The 23775-nt window shown below is 36.8% G+C and overlaps 2 protein-coding genes across 5 annotated transcripts in view; both read left to right on the forward strand.

The window, feature by feature from the left end:
* LOC127437530 (harmonin-like) overlaps positions 1 to 11337 on the forward strand; it is a 41148-nt gene extending 29811 nt beyond the window's left edge. For both annotated transcript variants that reach the window (XM_051692515.1, XM_051692517.1), the window contains 6 exons: positions 6268 to 6309; positions 6565 to 6618; positions 6724 to 6823; positions 7376 to 7485; positions 10012 to 10067; positions 11135 to 11337. In XM_051692515.1, the coding sequence (XP_051548475.1) occupies positions 6268 to 6309; positions 6565 to 6618; positions 6724 to 6823; positions 7376 to 7485; positions 10012 to 10067; positions 11135 to 11147 (375 nt within the window). In that variant the 3' untranslated portion in view covers positions 11148 to 11337. The remainder of the gene's footprint in view (positions 1 to 6267; positions 6310 to 6564; positions 6619 to 6723; positions 6824 to 7375; positions 7486 to 10011; positions 10068 to 11134) is intronic.
* Positions 11338 to 19176: 7839 nt separating this feature from the next.
* The window catches only part of LOC127437715 (ATP-binding cassette sub-family C member 8-like), a 96813-nt gene continuing 92214 nt past the window's right edge, over positions 19177 to 23775 (forward strand). For 2 of the 3 annotated variants that reach the window (XM_051692809.1, XM_051692811.1), the window contains exons 1-2: positions 19177 to 19782; positions 22682 to 22823. In XM_051692809.1, coding sequence (XP_051548769.1) covers positions 19635 to 19782; positions 22682 to 22823 — 290 coding nt within the window. In that variant the 5' untranslated portion in view covers positions 19177 to 19634. The remainder of the gene's footprint in view (positions 19783 to 22681; positions 22824 to 23775) is intronic. The other variant, XM_051692810.1, reaches the window with a different exon arrangement.

Raw genomic sequence — 23775 nt, forward strand, 5'->3', positions numbered from 1 at the left:
GATGCAGATTTCATTTTCCAACAGGACTTGGCACCTGCACACAGTGCCAAAGCAACCAGTATCTGGTTTAAGGACCATGGTATCCCTGTTCTTAATTGGCCAGCAAACTCGCCTGACCTTAACCCCATAGAAAATCTATGGGGTATTGTGAAGAGGAAGACCCAACAATGCAGAAGAGCTGAAGGCCACTATCAGAGCAACCTGGGCTCTCATAACACCTGAGCAGTGCCACAGACTGATCGACTCCATGCCACGCCGCATTACTGCAGTAATTCAGGCAAAAGGAGCCCCAACTAAGTATTGAGTGCTGTACATGCTCATACTTTTCATGTTCATACTTTTCAGTTGGCCAAGATTTCTAAAAATCCTTTCTTTGTATTGGTCTTAAGTAATATTCTAATTTTCTGAGATACTGAATTTGGGATTTTCCTTAGTTGTCAGTTATAATCATCAAAATTAAAAGAAATAAACATTTGAAATATATCAGTCTGTGTGTAATGAATGAATATAATATACAAGTTTCACTTTTTGAATGGAATTAGTGAAATAAATTAACTTTTTGATGATATTCTAATTATATGACCAGCACCTGTATATATATATATATATATATATATATATATATATATATATATATATATATAATCTAAATATAATATATCTAAAAGAGTCGCTTACATGTTCATGTCTTTTTAAAGATGTTGTTCCGTCAGTGTTCCTTGTGCGAGAGACACATCCCGCCATCAGACCAGCATGAGAGCTGCATTCTCTGTCTGGGCCGTGCCTACACAGAGTCTGTTCTCATGGAGACAGACTGTCCTCACTGCGAGGGCATGAGTCTCAAGACGCTGCGCTCTTGAATCACCCTCGTTCTGAGGGACGATTCAGCCTCCCACGCCCTCCCACCCGCCTCTTCTGTGATACCCGAGGGGTCACACAAGGAGGAATGGTGGGGCCGCGAGGTCGAGCAGGATGAATTTTGCCAGCACATGCCTTGCGAGCCCCTTGAATCATATGCTCGAGATGCGCCCATTCAAAATGTTAACTCAGAAACATATCTTATCGTACATCCGTCATCAGGACTGATTTGTGTCAGTAGACAGCACCAATTGCACCGCGTTACAGGTGGCTTTTTAGATTTGCATTCGAGGAAACTGTGGATCAATTTAAGTCTGTCTCTGGCTCCCCGCACTTTCACGAAATGTATCAATGCGGCGCTCGTTCCATTGAAAATGAACGGTGTGTGTGTTTTGAATTACCTCAGCAATTGGTTATTCCTAGCCAATCATAGGCACTACTGAGCTTGCTTCTTTGTCATATGGAAAGTCTGGTCTAATGTCAACTGGGCGAAAAGCACACTTTTCCCCAGCCAGTAAATCTCCTTTTTAGGAGTTCATGCGTGTGCACCTCATAACGAGTGTGTACAGACCATTCTTCGGTGTCTGTTTCAGTTCAAAACTGAAAAAACATTACCATTGAAGTCATTTCATTTTCATGTGCATTGCGGTAACTCGCCACTGTCTGGCTGTTCTAGCACCATGGACAGCGCCAGCCTTCTTCTAACAGGGTGTTATGCTGGGTCAAGTTTTCAGAAAGAAAGTGCTGACCACAAATGCATCCAACACAGGTTAGGGCATGGTGTTTAATGGAAGCCCGACTTTCGACACCTGGAAACAGGTGCGAAACAGCCGTGACACGTCAACCGCCTAGAGCTACTGGCTGTCTTTCTAGCTTTGAGAGCTTTTCTTTCTGATATTATGAATCACCACATTCTGATTCTTTCGGACAACACAACAGTAGTGGTGTATATATGTCGCTATGACACGCTGGCCCACGAATGGCCCCCGGTAAACCTCCATTCTGTCATAAGCATTGTCCAAGTGGACATGGAAACAGTTCTGTTAATTGAGCCGAAATGGCCCAATCAGCCATGGTTTCCGGATATTATAGAGATGTTATTCAGCTCGCCATGGGAAATACCACTGAGGAGGGATCTCCTCACTCAGGCGCAAGGCACAGTCTGACATCTCCAGCCCAAGCTGTGGAACCTGCATGTGTGGACCCTGAACGGAGCGCACTAAACACGCCAGAACTGACGCATTCAGTTATGAACACTATTTTACAGGCCAGAGCACCGTCCACGAGATGCCTCCACACACTAAAATTGAATATGGTCACTGATTGGTGTCTTTCACATGGCAAAGACCCAGTAAACTGCCCCATACATGAAATTCTCATATTTCTTCAAGAGCGAATAGATGCAGGACTCACTCCGTCAATGCTCAAAGTTTATGTGGCGTCTATATGTGCGTATCACGCACCTGAAGCCGGTGCCACTATACGCAAACATGATTTAATCCTAAAGTTCCTTAGAGGAGCAAGGCGATTAAATCCACCTCCGCTGGCTACAGTCCCGACTTGGGATGTAACTTTGGTCCTAAAAGCACTCGCAGGGCCCCCCTTCGAGCCTTTGGACTCTGTTGATTTGTGCATGCTCTCCATTAAGACCGCACTACTGCTGGCTCTGGCATCAGTAAACCGGGTCGGTGACTTACATGCACTATCAATTGACAATTAATGTCTGGAGTTTGGCCCCTGTCTTTAAAAAACCACTGTCAAACCCAGAAAAGGCGATGTGCCTAAGGTTCTAACCACGCCCTTCAGAGCGCAGGTGGTTCACCTTCAAACTTTCTCCCTCCTCCATTTAATTCGGATGAGGAACAATCCTTGCATTTATTATGACCTGTGCAGGTGCTACATGCATACGTTGAGCACACCCGCCAGTTCAGACTGTCTGATCAGCTCTTTGTGTGCTATGGAGGACGCACGAAAGGAATGCCTGTCTCCAAGCAAAGACTTTCTCACTGGATCGTCCATGCGATTGCCCTGGCTTATGAGTCACAGGGTAAGAAATACCCAACTAAAGGCATGGCCTCCTCATGGGCATGGATGAACGGTGTGTCTTTTCAAGACATATGTTTTGCAGCAGGATGGTCTTAAAATACATTTTTACAACCTAGAAGTAACGTCTCTGTCTTCACAAGTCCTCGCTGTTTAGAGCGCTTGCTATTTCATTTGCCAAAAATATACTTATGTCCCTCCCCTTAAGTATGGGCTCCCCATCATTTTACATAACCACCTGCATCAGGCCGTTGTAATTTACCAGAAAGTCACATGCACTTTCATTATAAATAAACTCCCTTCCTGACTGGGTTCGTGAAGCGGTTAATTCATACTATATGACAGTAGTTCATATATTCATTCTGAGTGCTCCCCTCCTGGCCCAACATGAGGGTCACTCACTTGCGGCATACTCATGTCGGTCGCCGTCCCACTGGACTGCAGCGTCATGTTTCCTCTCTGGAAGTTTATGTCGTGTAGTGCGGCTGATGGAATTCTGTTCCCTATATGCGTTAGCACGCAATGTTAAGTGTACTGAGTTGTAAGGGAATGTCTCAGTTATGTACGTAGCCTCGGTTCCCTGAGATGAAGGGAATGAGACATTGTGAACGCTGGCCGCACGACAAGACTCAGAGTTCTTCTGAGGTGCGAGCGATGCGCTCCTTGTCCCTCAGTCAGAAAATTCTGAGGAATGGTGTTTGTGCACCTGCTTTTATAGCGGACAGCTTTGCACCTAAAAAGGCGGGGCTCAACACCATAGCCAATATTACAATATTGGCGTTATTGTAGAGTGGTTTGTAGTAGTGTGGAAGGACAACTCCCCATATGCATAAGTACGCAATGTCTCATTCCCTTCATGTCTCAGGGAACTGAGGTTACGTACTTAACCGAGACGTTCTATTCACTTTCACACAAATCACAACTACAACGGCTTATTATGACTTTATAAATACTTTTCACACTATTACACACTACACACTGATATCGAAACACTAACTATAACACTTAATTTGAAAAGTGATACATTTTAACACTTGTATTATAGACTCACCTACATTTACACACTTATTCCAATGTGATTAGCTTCCTTGGTAGCTCACCTGATGGAGAGTTGGACTTTGGACTCAAAAGACCATGGTTCGAGCCCAGCCAAACACATGAGAAAAAAGTGTCAGAGAAGCCCCACGAAATGACCTGGTTGCTTCAGAAAATGTGCTTTGAATGTCACATTTGCTTTTAGGACACTATTGGTTAGGTTTAGGTTAAAGGTGCACTCAGTAATTTTTTCCCCATTAAAAAAGTTTTACTCTAATTTAAATGAATTGTAATTTTGAAACATATGCATAAAATTGTGATAACTCACATGAGATGAGGACTCTAGTCAGATCAGTAACCTTATAAAAGCTGTTTTATTCTATGTGGGGCAGGGGCGCTCTCATGGGGGATGCCATTTTAGAATCACATGACCAGCTGAATACTACTCACAGTAACCGTCTTGTTATTGGACACTTGCACTCTTGGATTAAATTAATCATGGCTGATTATGAATAATGAATTTCTACAATGGCATCTGTAACTGAAAACAATTGATTTTGAATTATGCTGCATGCATACCACAAGGTGTCAATGTGAGTCCAAGACGACACAAAACGTTAGAGAGGTCAGGTTAGGGAGGTGCGTTTAATCATTGAAACCTCCATCTAATATTCACCTTAAAAACCTTGTCTGATTACAACACCATTTCACTCGCTTTTGGTGCCCCCTGCTGGATAATTCACTGGGAAACTGCAGCGAAATGTGTTATAAGGCACGTCATTTCGTTTTGCTAAAATGTTGCTATGGTCACGTAATGTTCATGAGATGAGGCTGCAGAAAAAATAATAATGATAAATTATGATATGACCCCTTTAAATTCTGAATTTTGGTTGTGGAAACTGATCCCAAACAGCAATACAGGATACATTTTGTGCTTGTAGTGTATCCTCTTCTAGTGTGTTCAGTGTTTAACATTTATGTTATGAATGGCTGTTTAAAAGATGTGATTGTGATTGTGGCTTTGCAATTGTGTATGATTGCAAAGCCACAATCACATCTTACAAAGAGCCATTTTTTTCAGGTAAGACCGGTTATTCAGAGTAATCTTTACATGACATTGAACAGGGTTTACCAAATGGATTAACTCTACATAAAAATATAGTCTACATCAAAATCCTGCCTTGTTCTCAGTCGCACCCAGTCATTCCTATGCAATCATATGTCCATATTGTTTTCTTTGAAAACAGCACTTGGGTAGATCTGATATGGACTGTGCAAAAGGAAGGATCAAACTGAAGGTTATGTAATGCATATACAGTTGCACCAAATAGCATCTTAGTATTTGTGTGTGTGTGTGTGTGTGTGTGTGTGTGTGTGTGTGTGTGTGTGTGTGTTCATTTTGGATGAGGAAGAGTTTGCAGTCTTGAGTCTGTTTCTATTTTGTTTCTTCAGAATGTTTAACCGTGATTGATTGTTAGTCTTCATTGAAGGCCAGTGGTTTTGAGTGTGATATTATGTTACCAAATGACATCCAACTATTAGATATTTACTACTAGATATTTATAGTTATGTTAACCTTAATTATCATTGCAAATTAAAATATGACTGTCTTTGATGAACATCTTTAGACACATCTAACTAGAAAGCAACCAATGATCCAACTAAACAAATTCATTCTCACCATTTCTACATAAAAATTGCTGTGTTTTAACCATGTTCAATCTAATTCAAATCTAAACAGTAAAATAAACAACAGATTTTTGATAAGAAGTGCACTCAGTATTATTTTGTTTCTGTTGCGCTAGCTGATACAAAAATAGTCTTGGACTTTATACTGACACCTATTGGTGTGGATGCAGCATCATGCAAAAAAAAAAAAAAAGTTTGGTTACTTACTGTAATTATGGCTTTTTGCAGCCATGATGTATGCATTCAAAGAATGAAAATGTTACAGATATGGGGGTTACCATGTAATTGGAAAACACCTATTAATGTATTTATGGGCAACACCTTATAATGAGCGGAAAAAAACTGAGTGCACCTTTATAGATCAGAGGCTTTTTAAAGATTGATTTAGAGGTCATGTCAAACTAATGAGACATGTTTTTTAAACACTGATCTGGCTGTACCTTGAATAGTCTATTGAGAAACAGAGAAAGAAGCTGCCATTGATTGTATTAGAGGTGTCAAATATCCATATGGACTGTAGAGTGTTTTCCTTTTCTTGGAAATGAATGAACATTTCCATTTGTATTTGCTGAAAATAAGATGTCTGATTTCCACCTCACCTTCTGACAAACGTCAACTTCTATTTTCATATTTCTTTTGCAGGGATTTCAGAAATACGTAGATGATTTTGATCCATATTCCATGGTACTGTAATCCTTGTGGTTATGTATATCAGCACAAACTGTGCATCCTTATTTAAGCTATAAAGTATATGCTGAGTAGTTGGACACTTAAAACTTGTTTAAATACTCTAGCCTTTGTTTAGCATAGACATGGTTGTAAAGGATCACATTAAAATAACAGATTTAACATAACCCCTGACCTTTTACAGTCTGTAGTCTCTATAACTCTGATCTTTTTTATCACCTGCTCTCAAACTGTGTGTGTCTGTGTTAACAGTTCACAGCTGATCAGATAGCTGGTAGAGACCTGCGACTTTTAAGAATTAAGAAGGTAATGTGAGAATTGAAAATACACATAGAAGGTAATATGAAAATTGAAAATAAACATAATAAGGATTGGTGAAAACCTCACTCTGGTGTATTTCATATTCTATAGGATGGAAAACTTGATCTGGCTATAGAGGGAGGGATAGACTCCCCACTGGGAAAGATTGTGGTGTCGTCTATCTATGAGGGAGGCGCAGCAGATAAACATGGTGAGCCTCACAAAAATAAAACAATTTCAATTGTAAACTTGCAAGCATAACTATTATTATTGATCATATTTAGGGTTTGTTCTAATTTGTTTAAATTGTGGTTTTTGCTACGGACAGGAGCTCAAATCATGTGGCTTGTTAAGTAGAGGGCAAAAACTTTTCTGTAATCATTGAAGGAGAGACCCAAGCCACATCTAGGGATCAGAATATCATACAGACTTGGGGGTGGGTTCTGTTGACTTGGGACAGTAAGCAACCACCTAGCATCCACTCAGAACACACTAGCAACCTTGCAATGTCCTACCAACTACCCAAAACTTCCTAGAAAATGCATTGCAAAGCCCTGGCAGTGGCAACTACCTAAAACATCCTAGCAACATGGCAGCGATTTTTGCATGGGCAAGCACCATGTAAAAATCTAGTTTAATTTTATAGATTCATAATATATATTACTGTCACTTTTATGCACTGTAAACATTTTTTTTTTTTTTTTTGCTATGATGTCAAGTGAAAATAATGACTAATCTTGAATATTTTTGTCTGTTCTCTCAGGTGGGGTTGTGGCAGGTGACGAGATCATGGCTGTGAATGGAAAGATCCTGACAGATGTGACTCTGGCTCAAGGACAGACCTCTCTGACTCAGGCTTGGCACAGTGGAGGGGTATGGCCCTCATTACAATAAAACAACCAGTCAATTCAAATTAGTTGACCTGGTCTTGGGCCAGTAAAAACATTTCATTTGAGTCAATTAGTTTGCAAATGCACATATATAAAAAACTGTAATTATTTGCAAATAAATCGCAACAAATAAAATCCCATTCATTTTCTTCAAGCGCAAATATATTTTTAATGATAGCATATAAACTTTTAAAGGCAGACCTACCGAAAGCGCAGAGGTTGTTAAATGATGATGTATACAACTGCTGAAGACATCAGTCTTTGTTATTTTACATTAATAAAAAAAATAAAAAAAACAGTGCATCCTGAAGAGAAAACATACACCAATCAGAGAGTCACGGCATACAAAGTGCACCAAAAGAGCTCTGCAGCGATCGCCCACTTCAAAATCGAGTTGCTCTTCCTACACTCTCAAACTACTTATACAGTATATTTGCATATATCTTAATATTTTGCAATAAAAAAGTATATTTCTTTGCTTAAAATCAACAGTTTCATGAATCATTAATCGTAATTCGCAATACTTCATGGGATTCATTCCCTCAGTAAAGACGTTAAGTACTCAGACTTTATCTTTTTGTCTTATTTTCAAATACTTTTTTGCTTCAATTAAAGTTTGTAATGTTGTGATTCATATCGGAGCTGGTTGGTTTGGTTTATGGCATAGAACACTTTTATGAAGGATTTTATGAAATCCCTATGGAAAAAAATTAATGGGAAACATCCCGAACCAACATAATTGATAAAGTTGACGGGCACTGTTGCGCTTTATAATCCTTTTTAGACTTGTGCAGAATTTGAGTGCCTATCATTCAGCTACAAGTTAGCTTGTAATCTCAGCCCACATTTAATCATGTTTAAGCCCATTCCACAGATTTCCCACCACAATCAGTGCAGCAAATGTGAAAAAAATGCATTCATTTTATTTTTTAATGACTTTCTTGTTGAAACAACAATCCAAAAAATTGCAAATGATCATAGACACAAATTTTCAGTGGTTGATGTCCTGTGGGTTTGACGGTTTGTGTTTATTGATAGAAACAGAAAGGAAAAGAAAAGCTGTGCACATAGTATGTTGCTGTGATGGTTACTGCAGCAAGCAGCATGAAAAATAAATGAAGAGTGAAGGAAATGATGAGCAAATGTTGCAACAAATTGTGCCAGGGTGCATTGTGCTTCTCAAGACAAGCTGAAATGTCGATGAGACACATTATGTGAATATGAAGGTGGAGTTTTAAGTAGAGTAATGAGATTCAATGTGCATTTCATTAATGGAAATTAAATGTGTGGGAGGCAAAATCACTGACCACGTCTTCTGTTGTGTGCTAGAATTTATTTTCATTTATAGAAAATGCCTACTTTTGTGTATGTGCTGGTATGGACATGGGTGATTCTCATTAATGTGTATATATATATATATATAATGACATTTTGCTTAAAGAAAATTAAGCCTACTTTTAGGACCATTTGATTTTTTGTGTTACATCATATTCTGGATACTTTTTACCAATTTTACCAATCGGTTTTACTATTTTTACAATGAATTATAACTATTAGAATTATAATACTGCTAATTTTAAGTATTAAAATATAACATTATTAAATATCAATATAATAATTATAATTTTTTATACCATACTTATACATAGTTAATACATTTATAGTTATAATATAATTGTATAATATAATTGTATAATTATATTAAATAAACAAGATTTTTTACATTGTGAAAATATTTTCAAATACTTAGGCACATGTACCACCCAGTTTTACTATTTTTTACAATGAATTATAACTATTAGAATGATAATAATTAATATAATAATTATTTTTTACATTATTATAATTATATTATATAAAATTATTAACATAATTATATTATATTATATTAACATAACTATAGTTATATATACTGTAGTTAATATAGTTATATTTTTATATTATATAATTATAATATTATAATACTGTATAATATGAAAGAATGTAAAATATTAATATAATAATTATAATGTCAATATATTATTAATTATAACTACTCCCATTGTTTTCAGTTATGATTTCTGTAATCAATAATGATTACTCATTATCCGTAACACAGTCATTTATTTTAATGCAAGATAAAGATGCTATTGTACTTTTATTTATTTGTATCATTATTAAAATCACTGAAAATGAAGGGCAGTACCAAGGGAGTACTATTATGATGTATAAATACTTTACTATTTATATCATATATATATATATTATTTTTACATTGCAGTAAAAAGAATATCATGTTATTTCACAATGCTTTAATGAGAATCGGGGGTATAATGTGCGTAACTGTCATCAAAATAATCTCAGAATATAAACCTTTTTAATGGCCCTGAAAATAGGTGTAATTTCCTATGTGTGAAATATTATTTCTTATTTATTTATTTTGGTTTAGGAGTAGGACCAGGACATTCTCTTTACAGGTTTCGTGAAAGTCTTGATTGATTGATTTTTGCCTGTTTATGTGTGTATGCAGGATTGGATTGACCTGGTGATCGCAGTGTCACCACCGAAGGAATATGAAGATGAAGTGTACGTATAGTTAAATTGTTCTTTATAATATACAATCCCCAAGGAAAAACACACCACACACATTGACAGCTCCAATAATGTCAGTTCACTTGACTACAGCATTAGGTATTATGTGAAGAAAAGAAAATTGTGTAAATGGCTCTTCATAGTGAACCTATCATCTGCTGTATGTCTTCAGTCCTAAAGCAGCATCAGTCAGACCCACTGCCAAAAAAAAAGGTTTCCAGGGCAGTGCCCCTGTGTACAGACTGGGCTACGTCCTTCAGATGAGGTCTCCGCATCCCCCTCTTTGATCAGCCACTACCCCAGTGGTAAAAAAAATAAAAAGAACCCTCTAAACCCCCAAACCTCCTGTGCACTTCTGAAGTGAACGTTTGTATCATGTACATGTGACACTCTCTTTGTTAATCCCACCCATCTCTTTGGAAATCCACCTGTGCCATCCAAAATGATTGGGAAGTGCTGTTATAATAAAAAGAAATGATTCTCGGTTGATGTTCAAGACTAAAAATATTCTTTCTCCATTGTTGAGAGATGTATCACAAAGCCTACGCAGTAGTTCTGATTGATGTTGTTTAAAGGGACTGTTACATGTCTCGACTTGTGCGTTGATCATTGCTTCTTTGATCTGTCCTTTACTACAGCATGTTGCTATGAAGCTAGCACAATTTTAGTCTGAATTCATGAAAGGTTCCTCCACTGGTTCCCCAGCCACAAAATCTGAGACAAAAACAAAGCGTATATGGAGGGATTTAGCATTTGAGCATCATTATTGCTTGAAGACACTATTTGCTGCACTACCCATAATGGCCTGCTGGTTGCAGCAGTTAGTAATGGTGCATTTGTGTCAGCGTGTGATGTTTCCACATCCTGAGAACCAGTGCAGTGACATACTCTTCTTTCATGTTTATATATAGGTTTCATATATACAGTAGCAACATGCATGTTTAAGTGTTACTTTACTGTATAATTCCTTTTCCTTCCTATGTGTGCACCTGTTTTTCAGCAATTATAAATGAAATATTGTATATGATTCCTTGCAATCAGACTGATCTCTCTTTTCATAGGACATTCTTTTAAGGACCAACCTTATACGAGTACAAAGGATCACACTAAACAGAAGATGCATGCATGGGAATCAAGAGTCATTCATTAGCTGTCTTTATAATTTTGCAAAGCACATAATTCACAGTCACGTTTCACACGCAAATGCATTATTTACAAGCTTTAGAAAACAAGCATGTGCAAAAGCATGTTTTGGAAATAAATCTATAAGGGCCATATTTTGTTCTTTTTAAAGTAATAAACATGTATTAACAAACGTGTGTTTTTGCTTTTTGCCTTTATGCTGCACATCTAAGGTTCTTCTGATGCATGTGTATCAGTTGAGCCCTTTGTTTTGAGTTATAAGTAGGCGGCAGTGTGGTATTATGCTCTGATGACGACATCCTCAGCTGCCATGCTGATTGGCCAATTCTCACTACCAATTCCACACCTGTAGAATTTGGCCCATTTACCAGTTGTGAATGATTTCTAGATCACTTTCGAGCATGACTGGTGTTAGTCAAGGGCAGTACTTAATCCCAACCTTTTAAAAAATATGTAGGCTATTCCATCCAAATTTATTACAAGTATGAGAAATTTTGTTATGTTTTTATGCTCTTAAAATCAATAGCGGAGGCATATTTGTTACGGCATTCTCCCATTGTGTATTTGATTGACAAGTAGTCGCATTGTTATGCTTGATCGATGATTGATCGCTCATGGCGCGTGACTGAATGAACTGGATTCCTCGCGAGCAACTTTCAAATCGATGTTCGGGAATTTCAAACGGTCGGATTGTTTCGACGCTCCTTTCAGCACCTTGGTTAGTTCCTCCGAGGAGAAATCGGTCCCTATGGCACAACCGCGGACAAATGTCAGTTCTGTTTTGTTACCGACCTATTTCCATTTGAGTTAGACGCTTATATTGGACGTCAAGGTCCCTGGACTGGGAAAATCTTCACATGAGGTGGCGGTTTTGGAAACAACTGGAATTTCGAGATGATGATCACGCGCTACAGACCGGTATGCAAGTTCATCTTTTGATTTATAGGCTATAAAATGGTCGTCATAAGTAATAGTTGAAACTTCATCATCACAAACATACTGCTAATCAATCTCAAAGCATTAAGTGGTATATTGTATTGTTTGTAATTCGTTTATTGATTGTTTTTCGACGGTTTTATGTCCTCCTGAAGGTGTTTGGAAAGCTGCACGAAAGCTTTTTCTAACACATTGCTTGCAGCCTTGTCAGAGAAAGATATTGTAACATTTAGTTAATCAAATGCCATTTTATAACGAACCGATGCTAGAAAATTCAGGGTCTAACGCGCATGCGCAGTGCGTTGGAAAGCCTAATTTGTTTCACTGGGGTAAAAGCAAATGATCAACAGCTCAATATACTTCAGCCTCTCCAGCCACAAATAATTTCTCTTTTTTTCTTGCGTAATACAAGTGTAGGTGTGTGTCAGAGAGAAAGACGGAAAATGAAAGAAACACAGACAGTCTCAATTGTACAAAAGTCTATTAACGAACGACTGGTCTTGGTCTCTCTCATGGTACAGTATCATCTGAAGTGCAGAGAACATCATTTCGGTGAATCTCATTAAAAGGTAAAAAATAAAAATAAATGATTTGCATAAGGAATTAACACTATTTTAGGGCCAATTAATTTAAATTAAAGCCAGTACAACAAATACCATGAGGTATTATTAATATATAAATAATTTGCAATTTAATAATATCAAATGTTGTTTTTTTGTTGTTGTTGATTTTTTTTTTTTTTTTTTTTTTTATTATTATTTATTTATTTTTTACACATTATGGTACAGAGAAAGACAATTTTCTGCATACCAGAAATTAGATTTGGGAAGAAAATGTGCTGCTATTTTTTTGAAAGTAACACTTTACAATAAGGTTGTATTTGTCAACATTAGTTAAAGCAACACTATGTAACACTTTTTTGTTAGAAAATAACAAAATGTTATTAATGAGAGAGTGCAACAAAAATCCATCTTCCAAACCATGTCTTTTCCTAAATACACTTTGATAAACCTATAAGAATGATTTATATTTTAGAGCTGTCGAGACGGATTTAGTGGGAAATTGCACACATACGTCATTCACCCTTGCGTGTTGACGTCATATCTGTACACAGAGAAAATAAGCTCCGGCTACTGTAGCACGTGTGTGGGAATAGCGTGAACTTGAAAGTTTGTTGTCACAACGAACAAGAAAAACTGACCATGGATCATTGGAGAAGGCAAACCTCTGGGGAATCACCGACTTGGCTTTTAAGAGGTGGCGACAACTCTGAGATCTGAAATGATTTAAAAGCGACCCAGAGATGGCTTTTTTCTTACTCAACAGGTAAGATATTTAATTGATATTGTTTATATATAAATATGAATAATGTCTGTGTGTGTGTAGTGACATACAATAATTATACTGTAATCGGTGCAGAACATTTCACTTGCTAGCACACGTATGTATTTTTCTTTATAATTGCAATAATTTATATAAATAAATCCTTTAGTCTTAGGCTTGCCAAGGACATGTGAGTCTTGAAATGATGTTGACCACTGGTTGGTAACAATGACAATCTATAAATTAGTTACTGTCGTGGTCTGTTTGGCCAGAATATTCTGCAGTTATAAAAACTTTACAACGTTTGACCTTATCAGACTAGCAATCATTATGTCTAATGTTAACAAACGTTGCCTAACTTTTGTAACGTCGTTTATTTCAAAACATCAATGTTTCCAATAAGTCAAAACAACAGCATAAGATATGGCACTTACCTGCTCAGATGACATGTTTTCAGATATCCGTCTTTTCCTTTCTTTTGTTATTTATTTGTCCATTCGCTCTGATAAGATGTCCTGTATCCAGTGTACACCGATGCCTCGAACCACATTCATCCACGCAGAGGAGCACAGCCAAAGCACAATTTTCATAATTACCAAAACAATGTTCTTCTGCAAGACACATGCAGTTTTATTTTTAATCGCTAGAGGGCCAAAAGTTACATAGTGTAGTTTTAACTACATCACATGTAGAACATGTACTAATGCATTTTTAAATTGAAAGTTGAATATGCTACATTAGTTAATGCATTATGAACGAACATTATTCAACAATGAACAATGGTATTTTTTTTTATAAAATAACATCAACCAAGATTAAAAATAGCTAAATATACATACATATACAGCTCTGGAAAAAATTAAGAGACCACTCCACTACCACCCCTGAAGTCGTGAATTCGAATCCAGGGCGTGCTGAGTGACTTCAGCTAGGTCTCCTAAGCAACCAAATATTTATTTCTGAGCTCTTCTCAAGTTAAAACATTAATATTGTGTTATTTAAAAATGCATATGAACTTGTTTTCTTTGCATTATTCGAGGTCTGAAAAGACCAGTTATCATTTTCTGCAAATAAATGCTCTAAATGACAATATTTTTATTTGGAATTTGGGAGAAATGTTGTCAGTAGTTTATAGAATAAAACAAAAATGTTCATTTTACTCAAACACATACCTATAAACAGTAAATCCAGAGAAACTGAACATTTGGAGTGGTCTCATAATTTTTTTACAGAGCTGTGTATATATATTCTATTGATTCTGGGGTGAAATATAACCTGGATTTGTCTTAAGTTAATTAGAATTCATGAGATCCACACATTTATACTGTTAAACAGATACAGAGGTCTCTCTATATCTTGGTGACTTAGAGTTTTAAGTGATTATCAAAGAAAATTTGAAAGAAGATATATATATATATATATATATATATATATATATATATATATATATATATATATATATATATGCAAGACAAAGTACAGTACATGTTGCGGCGTGCCTACAAGTCCAAAAGAAACCATTTGTATCCAAATGCTTACTATATTCATTTTCTTAATGGATTGTAACATGTTTGTGTGTGTGTTACTTTCCTGCTGATGGTGTCAAAGGGCAATTACACATTGCTTTACTGGAACAACATGTTTCACATATATAGAGGCTTCATGAAATCTATAACAGATCACACACCTGTCTGTACTTTCCTTAACCATAGATCAACTTCATAGATCTCCTCCCCAGGACAGCCATGTGCACAAAGGTTCTTTGAGTATGTGTGGGGTGTTATTTTAGTTTAAGGCAGGAAGAAAGATGGGCCGCAGTCCAGTGGCGGATTTAGGCATGGGTTGCATGGGCAGTATCTTGCGAGGGGGGGAGGGGGTGTTGTCTTGCTGTCTTGCGTCAACAACTTTGGGGGCGTGTTGAAGCGTTTCGCCCAGGGTGCCATACAAGCTAGAACCGCTACTGCCGCAGTCCCTACATGCTCTAGGTCTAATTTCAGTGTGGATCAGGTAACCAGTCTAGACACAGAGAAGTGTAATTCTTCTAACTTTACATTTACTTTTAGTCAACACAGTGAATTTGAGAAGGTACTTATTAATTTTTTTTATTTTTATTTTTTTATAACCACCTCCACTTTGAAATGTCATGGTCGCAGTAGTCCAACAATGGAATTTCCTTTCCGATCTGATGTGAAAATAGAGTCAAATTGAATGCTAATGTGTCATCAATGCTGACTGGACAGATAAAGATACATGAATTTTAAAAGGATTTGGGATCTTGATAATGGATCTTTGACACATTTGGCTCAATAAATCAGAAACTGTAAATAGCATTCTAAACTAGATTTTTAAATTTCCTTAAGAGCTTGCTGTCATGATGCTAGAGTAGGGTTTTAATAGGTCGTTGCAAGGGTGTTCTTGGTCGTTACAAATAGCGGTTGGCCGATTTATCGGTTTTACAGATTAATCGGGGTCGATTGTTGCTTTTTGGAACTATTGTTATCGGTAAAAATCTATGCTGATAGTTGTTTTTATCATTTCAAAATAAGAGTCCCAGTGTGTTTCTTGTTTGTATATAGTTAAATGTCCCGTGTTATGCACCAAATCTAAATTTTTTGTCTGGTTATTATTGGGAATTTGGTTGAACAATAAACTGCATCTGGGATTTTATTAATTTAGGACTCTTTGTCTGTACCCATTATAGTAAGGAAAGAATAAGAATTTTTTTGACATTCTATAAATTGATTTGAAAAACAATCAGCCAATTAATCGGTTATCAGCCTTTCCCACCATCTTAGTTATCATTATCGGCAAAATCCACCATCCATCATCATCGGTTGACCTATAGTTGCTACTGTAGGTGGTTGCTTATATGAAGAAGTCAAAAGAGTCCACCCTAAGATATTCTGGTCCCTCCTGCCAGGCGAAATTATCCAATCACTTAGAAATGTATTAGAACACCTCTCAGTGATGTTAGTCACAGAATTGCTCAGGTCCCTCCCTCAGTGTAGATGGGATTTAAAAAAATAATAATTATTGTTCACTGTAGGCACATTCTGTGCCAGCTCAACCAGTGGTCCTAGGCTCAAAATGTTGTTTTTGATCTTTTTTAATTTTTATATTAATTGCCATGGGTCAATATTTACTGAGTAATCCATTATTTTGTAGAGGGGGGTCAAAATGTAAATTTTCACCTATGAATCGGAGCAACACTACAGGTAAAAATATAATAATAATAACTTTAGAAAGGTGTCAGCATAATTATTATTATTATTTTATTTTTTGACACGGAGACAGGTAGGTCTATAACTAAAAATCAGTCAACCTCAGCACCATTTGTTGCACTATATGCCAATAGTGTGAGTCTAAAAATGGGGGAATATTACTTTTCTGGGAAAAAGGGTAAATCCTTTTCTGTCCTCGAGAGACTTTGAGTGATTCATTCATTTATCTCATCTAGCCTGGATTACTGTAACTCCCTCTATATCAGTGTAAACCAATCTCGCTTACAAATTGTCCAAAATGCTGCCGCCCGTCTTTTGAAGGGCGTACGCAAATACTAAAATATTACTCCAATTCTAGCTTCACTTCACTGGCTGCCGGTTCGATACAGAGTTGATTTTAAAATATTATTGTATACAAATCTTTAATTTAGCACCCCCGTATCTGACCTATTATGCCTACACAATCCCTCAAGATCCCTAAGATCTGGGGACCAAAGATTGCTTTCTGTTCCCAGATCGGGTTTGAAGCCAAGAGGTGACTGCACCATTTCTATAGCTGGCCCTAAACTCTGGAACAGCTTGCCTTGGTATATCAAATCTGCACCTTCATTATCTATTTTTAAAACTATGCTTAAAACTCATTTCTTTTCATTGGCTTTTATAACAGCGTGATTTTGTATTCGTTCTTTTCTCCATCATTTTATATATTTATCTTAATTGTTCTTATTATGTTTGATGTTTTACAGCACAGTGGTCAACTACTGTTGTTTTAATTGTGCTATATAAATAAACATGGCATTGACATAGTTTTTTCCAAAGTTGAAGTGCATAAAACTCATAAAGTATTAAAGATATCTTAAAATACTTTGAGGTTGTGGAACAAACTTTCCTTTTTGATTCTTCATTTTAAAGGCCCTAAAAGTTTGAATCACAGAGATATTGTGCTCTCAATGTGGCTCCAACTAGAAATGTACCTTAATTTATTCACATAAAAACAATAAAAAAAAAGAAATCTAAATTCAAGAGAACATATGTGGCTCTACAGTTAGTGCAATCTGTACATCTGCAAAGCTCTGGAATACAGCATCAGGCTGCCTGATCTTATGAACATTACGTGACCATGGCAAAATTTTTGCAAAACAAAATTACGTGCCTTATAGCACATTTCTCTGCAGTTTCCCAATGAAATGTCCAGCAGGGGGGCGCCAAAAGCGAGGTAAATGGTGTCGTAATAAGCTGAAAATTATACCTCCCTAACCTAAAACATTAACCTAAACCTAACCAATAGTGTCCTAAAGGTAAATAAGAGGTGACCAAAACAGACATCCTTACCCTAAACTAACACCTAAACCTAACTGAATGTGTCCTGAAAGCAAATGAAATATGAAAAGCACATTTTCTGAAGCAACCATGTCATTTCGTGGTTCTTCTATGACACTTTGGTCTCACGTGTCAGCTTGCGTGTTGGGCTGGGCTTGAACTGCGGTCTTCCAAGTCCAGAGTTAAATGCTCTATCAAGTGAGATACCATGCAAGCCACATTGGAATAAGTGTGTAAATGTAGGTGAGTCTGTAATACAAGTGTGAAAATGCATCGTTTTTCAAGTGACACGCTAGAGTAAGTGTTTGAATGTAACAAAGCAGTGTGTGAGTAATAGTGCAAAAAATAAGTGTTTATAAAGTCATAGTCAGTTGCACTCATGATTTGTGTGAAAGTGAATAAAACGCACAGTTGTTGTTAAGCCTCTAGTGTTATTTTTTCAGGAAACTGCGGCAAAATGCTGAACGTGCCACGTAAAAGTCAGTTTACAGAAATGTAGTTATAGTAAAAGTCATTCTATGAGACTAGGGTCCAAGCATAATTTTCTTATTATTCTTTTTCTGCCCTAAAAGTGTCTGGGTCAGAGACCCAAGTCTCTATGATATTCTGGTCCCTAAGTTTATTGGGTTTTTTCATCTGTTTTATATCGTCCACTAGTCGAAAAACAACCTATCACTCTGGAAAGTAATAGAAATCATTTCCTCAATAAGTCAGACGATATGAGGTGTCTTTCATGTCTTTTACACACAGATGTGGGACAAGTTAGCAAGCTCCACTAATATTGTCTCTATGTACTGTAGTCATAGACTGATGTATCAGCCAGTTAAATATATTTGGCCATTTAAAAAATATCAGCCAATTAACTGAAGTTTTTACCTCTCCTTTGTGGCAGTTACATAGCTAGATGTCCTTCAGCCTCCTCATAGGTTCTCTTTGTCTCTTGAATTTCCTGCAAATCTAATTAAAACAGTCCTGAATATAGTGAGTCAATTCACTGCTCATTACCATGTGAGATGTTCTAGTGCCATGGCGTGTGTATCAGCTTTTGATGCCCCTGAAGTCCTGTTATCTCCCCTCCTCCCCTCTCTACATCATCCTGTCTCTCGCTCCCCCCCTCCCACAAGCTCTGCTTCTCATACACACACTCCACCATACAGCTATCCTCCTACAAGGTCAACACTTTGCTTCAGATCACCACAGAAACCACAGCTAAAGCAGATCGTGTGCCTAGTTCATCCGCTTGTTTGTGCACTTATGGAGATGCTTTTTGTTTTTTGTCTGCCATTAAGCTGTAGTTATTAAAAGCATGCCCGTGAGTCGTGGCTTTGCCGGTGGAATGCGATGCAGACGTCCCCTTGTCGGAGAGAGGCTGTTTGGATGTCCTGATTCCATGCAGAACTGGACCTGTTTTTGCTCTGTGCCTGTGCTGTGACTCACTTCGGCGCAAATCGTCCACCTACAGCAAGGATGTAACACTTTTCGGCAGCCAGCATCCATCTGTTTGCTCTAGTAACAGATTATGCTCTGAAAGTGTCTCTTTACCCCTCTTCTTTTCCTCTCTTGCTCCCTCTATCTCTGTCTTTCTTCTATCGGCTCCCCTCAGAGACCCAATACCACCATGTCCTTGGCATTCTGCGGCAACGACAACAACTCAGCAGCATACAACGTGGATGCTGGTGTCCTAAACAACGGCTGCTTCCTGGATGCCCTCACAGTGGTGCCGCATGTCTTCCTACTCTTCATCACCTTTCCAATCCTCTTCATCGGTGAGTGTAACAGACAGGTGAGCACTAGAACATGCTTGTTGTGTCACAAAACCAAATGAATGGAATGTTCAACACCTCTATATTTTACTCAGTTTAATTAAGAATCAACAGCAGGTTTTTGTTTGTCCCCTTTAGAGGTGTACTGCATCGTTAAGGGGGATATTTTGTTTGTGGAAACATCACAGAAACCGGACAGGGAATTATTAATACGCTCTTTGAAATTCATATTTGTACATTTGCCTCATTCATTGCGAAGATAAACACTGCATAATTGATTTGCACTTGAGCAGTGAATTGTCCAAAATATGATTTGGACAACCACGTAGGGAGCTTGGGATATATTCTGTCAACCCGCAGTGGTAAACATTTTTATTTTAGACATACAAATGTGACCTTAGATGTGGAATGTACAGCGCAGGAGCTGAAGCCATCAACCTGTCACAGAGTCGAGTTACAGGAGGCTCCCTTTGCCATATTAAAAGTCAGACCAACATTAAACTATCCCATTAATGTGTCAGTGAACTAACTTGCCAATCAAACCTGTCCCTAACCCTCATACTTTGTAATAGGCCTGAGTGAAAATGTGATCTACATTTGAATTATTAAAATCTATGCCTTTTTTTTTTTTTTCAGTCGATGTATGAAGATTCCTGCTAATCATTATTTCCCATCCTGCAGTCATCACTTTATGCTGAGTTTCTGCTAAAAACGCTTCTTTGGAATACTCAGTACGCCAAATCAATATTTAATTTAATCTGAAACAAACCAGAAACAAAACAAAACATACTTTGTAATATACAGAGTTTCTGCTGAAGTAGCTTACTATGGAAACTCAGTTTAACAAATCTTTTTTTTTATTTTTTATTTTTTTATGGAATCTGACTCTGAATCCAAAATAAAACGAAACGAAACAAAGTAAAATGAAACAAAAAAAATAAAACAAAACATTCTTTGTAATACAGTGAAATATTGCTGAATTATCTTACTATGGAAACTCACTTTATCAAGTCAATATTGATATATGAATGGAATTCGAATGTGAATCTGAAACTAAACAAAACATACTTTACAATATGCAGAATTTCTGCTGAACTAGTTTACTATGGAAACTCAGTTTAATAAATACATTTTTAATGGAATCTGAATCTGAACCTGATACAAAATGAAACTAAGCAAAACTAAACAAAGCAAAATGAAACACTTTGTAACATGCAGAGTTTCTGCTGAACTAACTATGGAAACTCCTGCGCCAAGATTTCTGAAGCAATATTGAATGGAATTTGAATGGGAATTTGAAACTAAACTAAACTGAATGAAACATACTTTATAATATGCAGCGTTTCTGCTGAACTAGCTTACTATGGATACTCAGTTTAAAAAATACATTTTGAATGGAATCTGAATCTGAAATGAAAAAAAAAAAAAACCAAAACAAAAAAAAACATACTTTGTAATATGGTGAGTTTCTATTGAACTAGCTTACTATGGAGATTAAATTTACTGGATCAATATGAAATGGAATCCGAATGTGAATCTGAAACATAATGAAATGAAACCAAACATAATGTGCAGAGTTTCTACTGAACAAGCTTCATATGTAAACTCAGTTTAATAAATACATTTTTAATGGAATCTGAATGTGAAACAAAATGAAACATACTTAGTAATATGCCCAGAACTGCTGAACTTCCTTACTATGGAAACTCAGTTTAATGAACCCTTTTTGAATGGAATCTGAATCTGAACCCAATACAGTTTCTGATGAACTAACTAACTATGGAAACTCAGTTTACCAAAGCAATAATTAATGGAATTCGAATGGGAATCTGAAATTAAACTAAATTAATTAAATGAAACATATTTTACAATATTGCTGAACTGGCTTACTATGGAAACTCAGTTTAACAAATCAGTTTTTAATGGAATCTGACTCTGAAATAAAAAAAAAAAAAAAAAAAAAAAACATATTTTGTAATATGGTGAGTTTCTACTGAACTAGCTTACTATGGAAACTCCGTTGAGCTGAATTAGTTTTGAATCTGAATCTGAATCTGAATCCGATACAAAATTAAATTAAATGAAACTAAACAAAACAAAGCAAAGTGAAACACTATGTAACTGTTTATGGCTCAGTTTACCAAAGCAATATTGAAACGAATCAAATAAAAACGAAATTAAACTGACGAAACATATACAGTATATTTGAATTTTATCATTTCAAATGTAATCAAATCTTGAAGTTAGTGCCAATATCAAACCTTTTTATGTAGGCAGACTTATAGCTACTGTAAACGATTTTGGCACCACAAAATGTGTTGCAAATATTAAGTGTTTCCATACAGGTTAACCAAATGCTTCCCCTGTCTGACATTGTTCAATCAAACATGTAGTCCCATCCCAAACTTATGCCATTTGCAGAGAGCCGTCTCCGAGTTTTCTGATTGGCCAACACATGAAGGCTGTTGTCAGATTCTGTTTTTTACTATTCACAGTGCCTTGGGCTGTCACAGAGACAAAAAATTATTTCACAAGACACCTATTTTAGTGATACCTGTCAGGTAGGGACAATTTATGAGTGGAATTTAAAAAAAAATTTAATATGCAATATGTGTTGTTGCTGGTCTGGTATCAGCTTCCCTACATCCCTAATACGTCCCTAATATCATGTTCTTCAGGATATCAAGGGCAAAATCTGATCCTGTATTATTGCAACAATTCTTCAAGCACATTAATGTATATGACCAAATAATAAGCTACACATTTCAACATGTTGGCTTCTAGGTATGGTGATGTATGAACAATTTATTCTTCAAGGATAGTTAGCATTGCTTTCTGTCAGAGAGAGAAATATGGGTGGTTGCTGCAAGCTATGTACAAATGTTAAATCATTGTACTGTAGGCTGGGGAAGTCAGAGCTCCAAGGTGCACATCCATCACAGCACTTGGCTGCATTTCCCTGGACACAACCTCCGCTGGATCCTCACCTTCATCCTGCTCTTCGTCACCGTGTGTGAAATCGCTGAGGGCATCGTGTCTGACGGGTGAGATCTATCTGTCTGTCTATCTGTCTGTCGGTCGGTCGGTCGTTCTTTCTGGCTGTCTGTTTATCTACACTAACAAAAAAGTACCATGGTACTAGCATGGTTTTATTGATATTTTACCATGGTAATACTGTGGTTTTTGATATATAAACACCAGGATACATGTGGAATATTATAATCATTTAGTAACATGCTACTGGATATATCAAGTACAATAGTATTACAGTCACATTACCATGGTACTGCTGTAGTGCATTTTGTACATTGGTATATACCAAATTTCTTAAAACACAATATTTCTCATATTCAAGTTCAAAGTCTTTTTTTTACTTTGGGGTGGGGGGTGGGGGGGTGGGGGTGGTAAACAAGTGATCTTACCGTCTGAAAACAGCAAAAAGTTAAAGCAGAACTTTTTGTAAAATGTAGGCATAAGTAGTTTGGAATTATATTTTATTCGTTTTTCTGAAAAATATAAGCATTGAAACAATTTTGTTTCATTTTCGTCGCTCGTTATTTTACAATGGAGTAACGCCTGTTTCCCAAACCAGCACGTAAATCACTCGTTATAAAGTAGAACTTAAGTGCTTCGTTATGGGAGCTGTCCAGTCCAAATTGGTGCTGATCACTTTAGCCAGTATGTCCAGGAGTTGTCTTCTCAACATGAAAATAATGTGGAAATACTAACAAACATGGAAGTTGTTTGCAACCTTGTCAAGGCGCTAAAATGTATTAACTATTACAGAATTTAATTAAAGAAATAATGATGTCTTTATTTAGACAGAGTTTCAGATATACAGATGCTCAATCATAGAGATTAATGAAAGTGACGCAATAAATGCATGTAACATGAATGTACACAATGTGAATCATAAGGGGCTCTCACGTAGCCTAAAGTTTTGTTACTTTGCCTGGAAACTGAAAAAATGCACACAGAACAGGATTCAAATGACGG

This window comes from Myxocyprinus asiaticus, chromosome 48 (genome assembly GCF_019703515.2).
Source record: "Myxocyprinus asiaticus isolate MX2 ecotype Aquarium Trade chromosome 48, UBuf_Myxa_2, whole genome shotgun sequence".
NCBI classification, from domain to species: Eukaryota; Metazoa; Chordata; class Actinopteri; order Cypriniformes; family Catostomidae; genus Myxocyprinus; species Myxocyprinus asiaticus.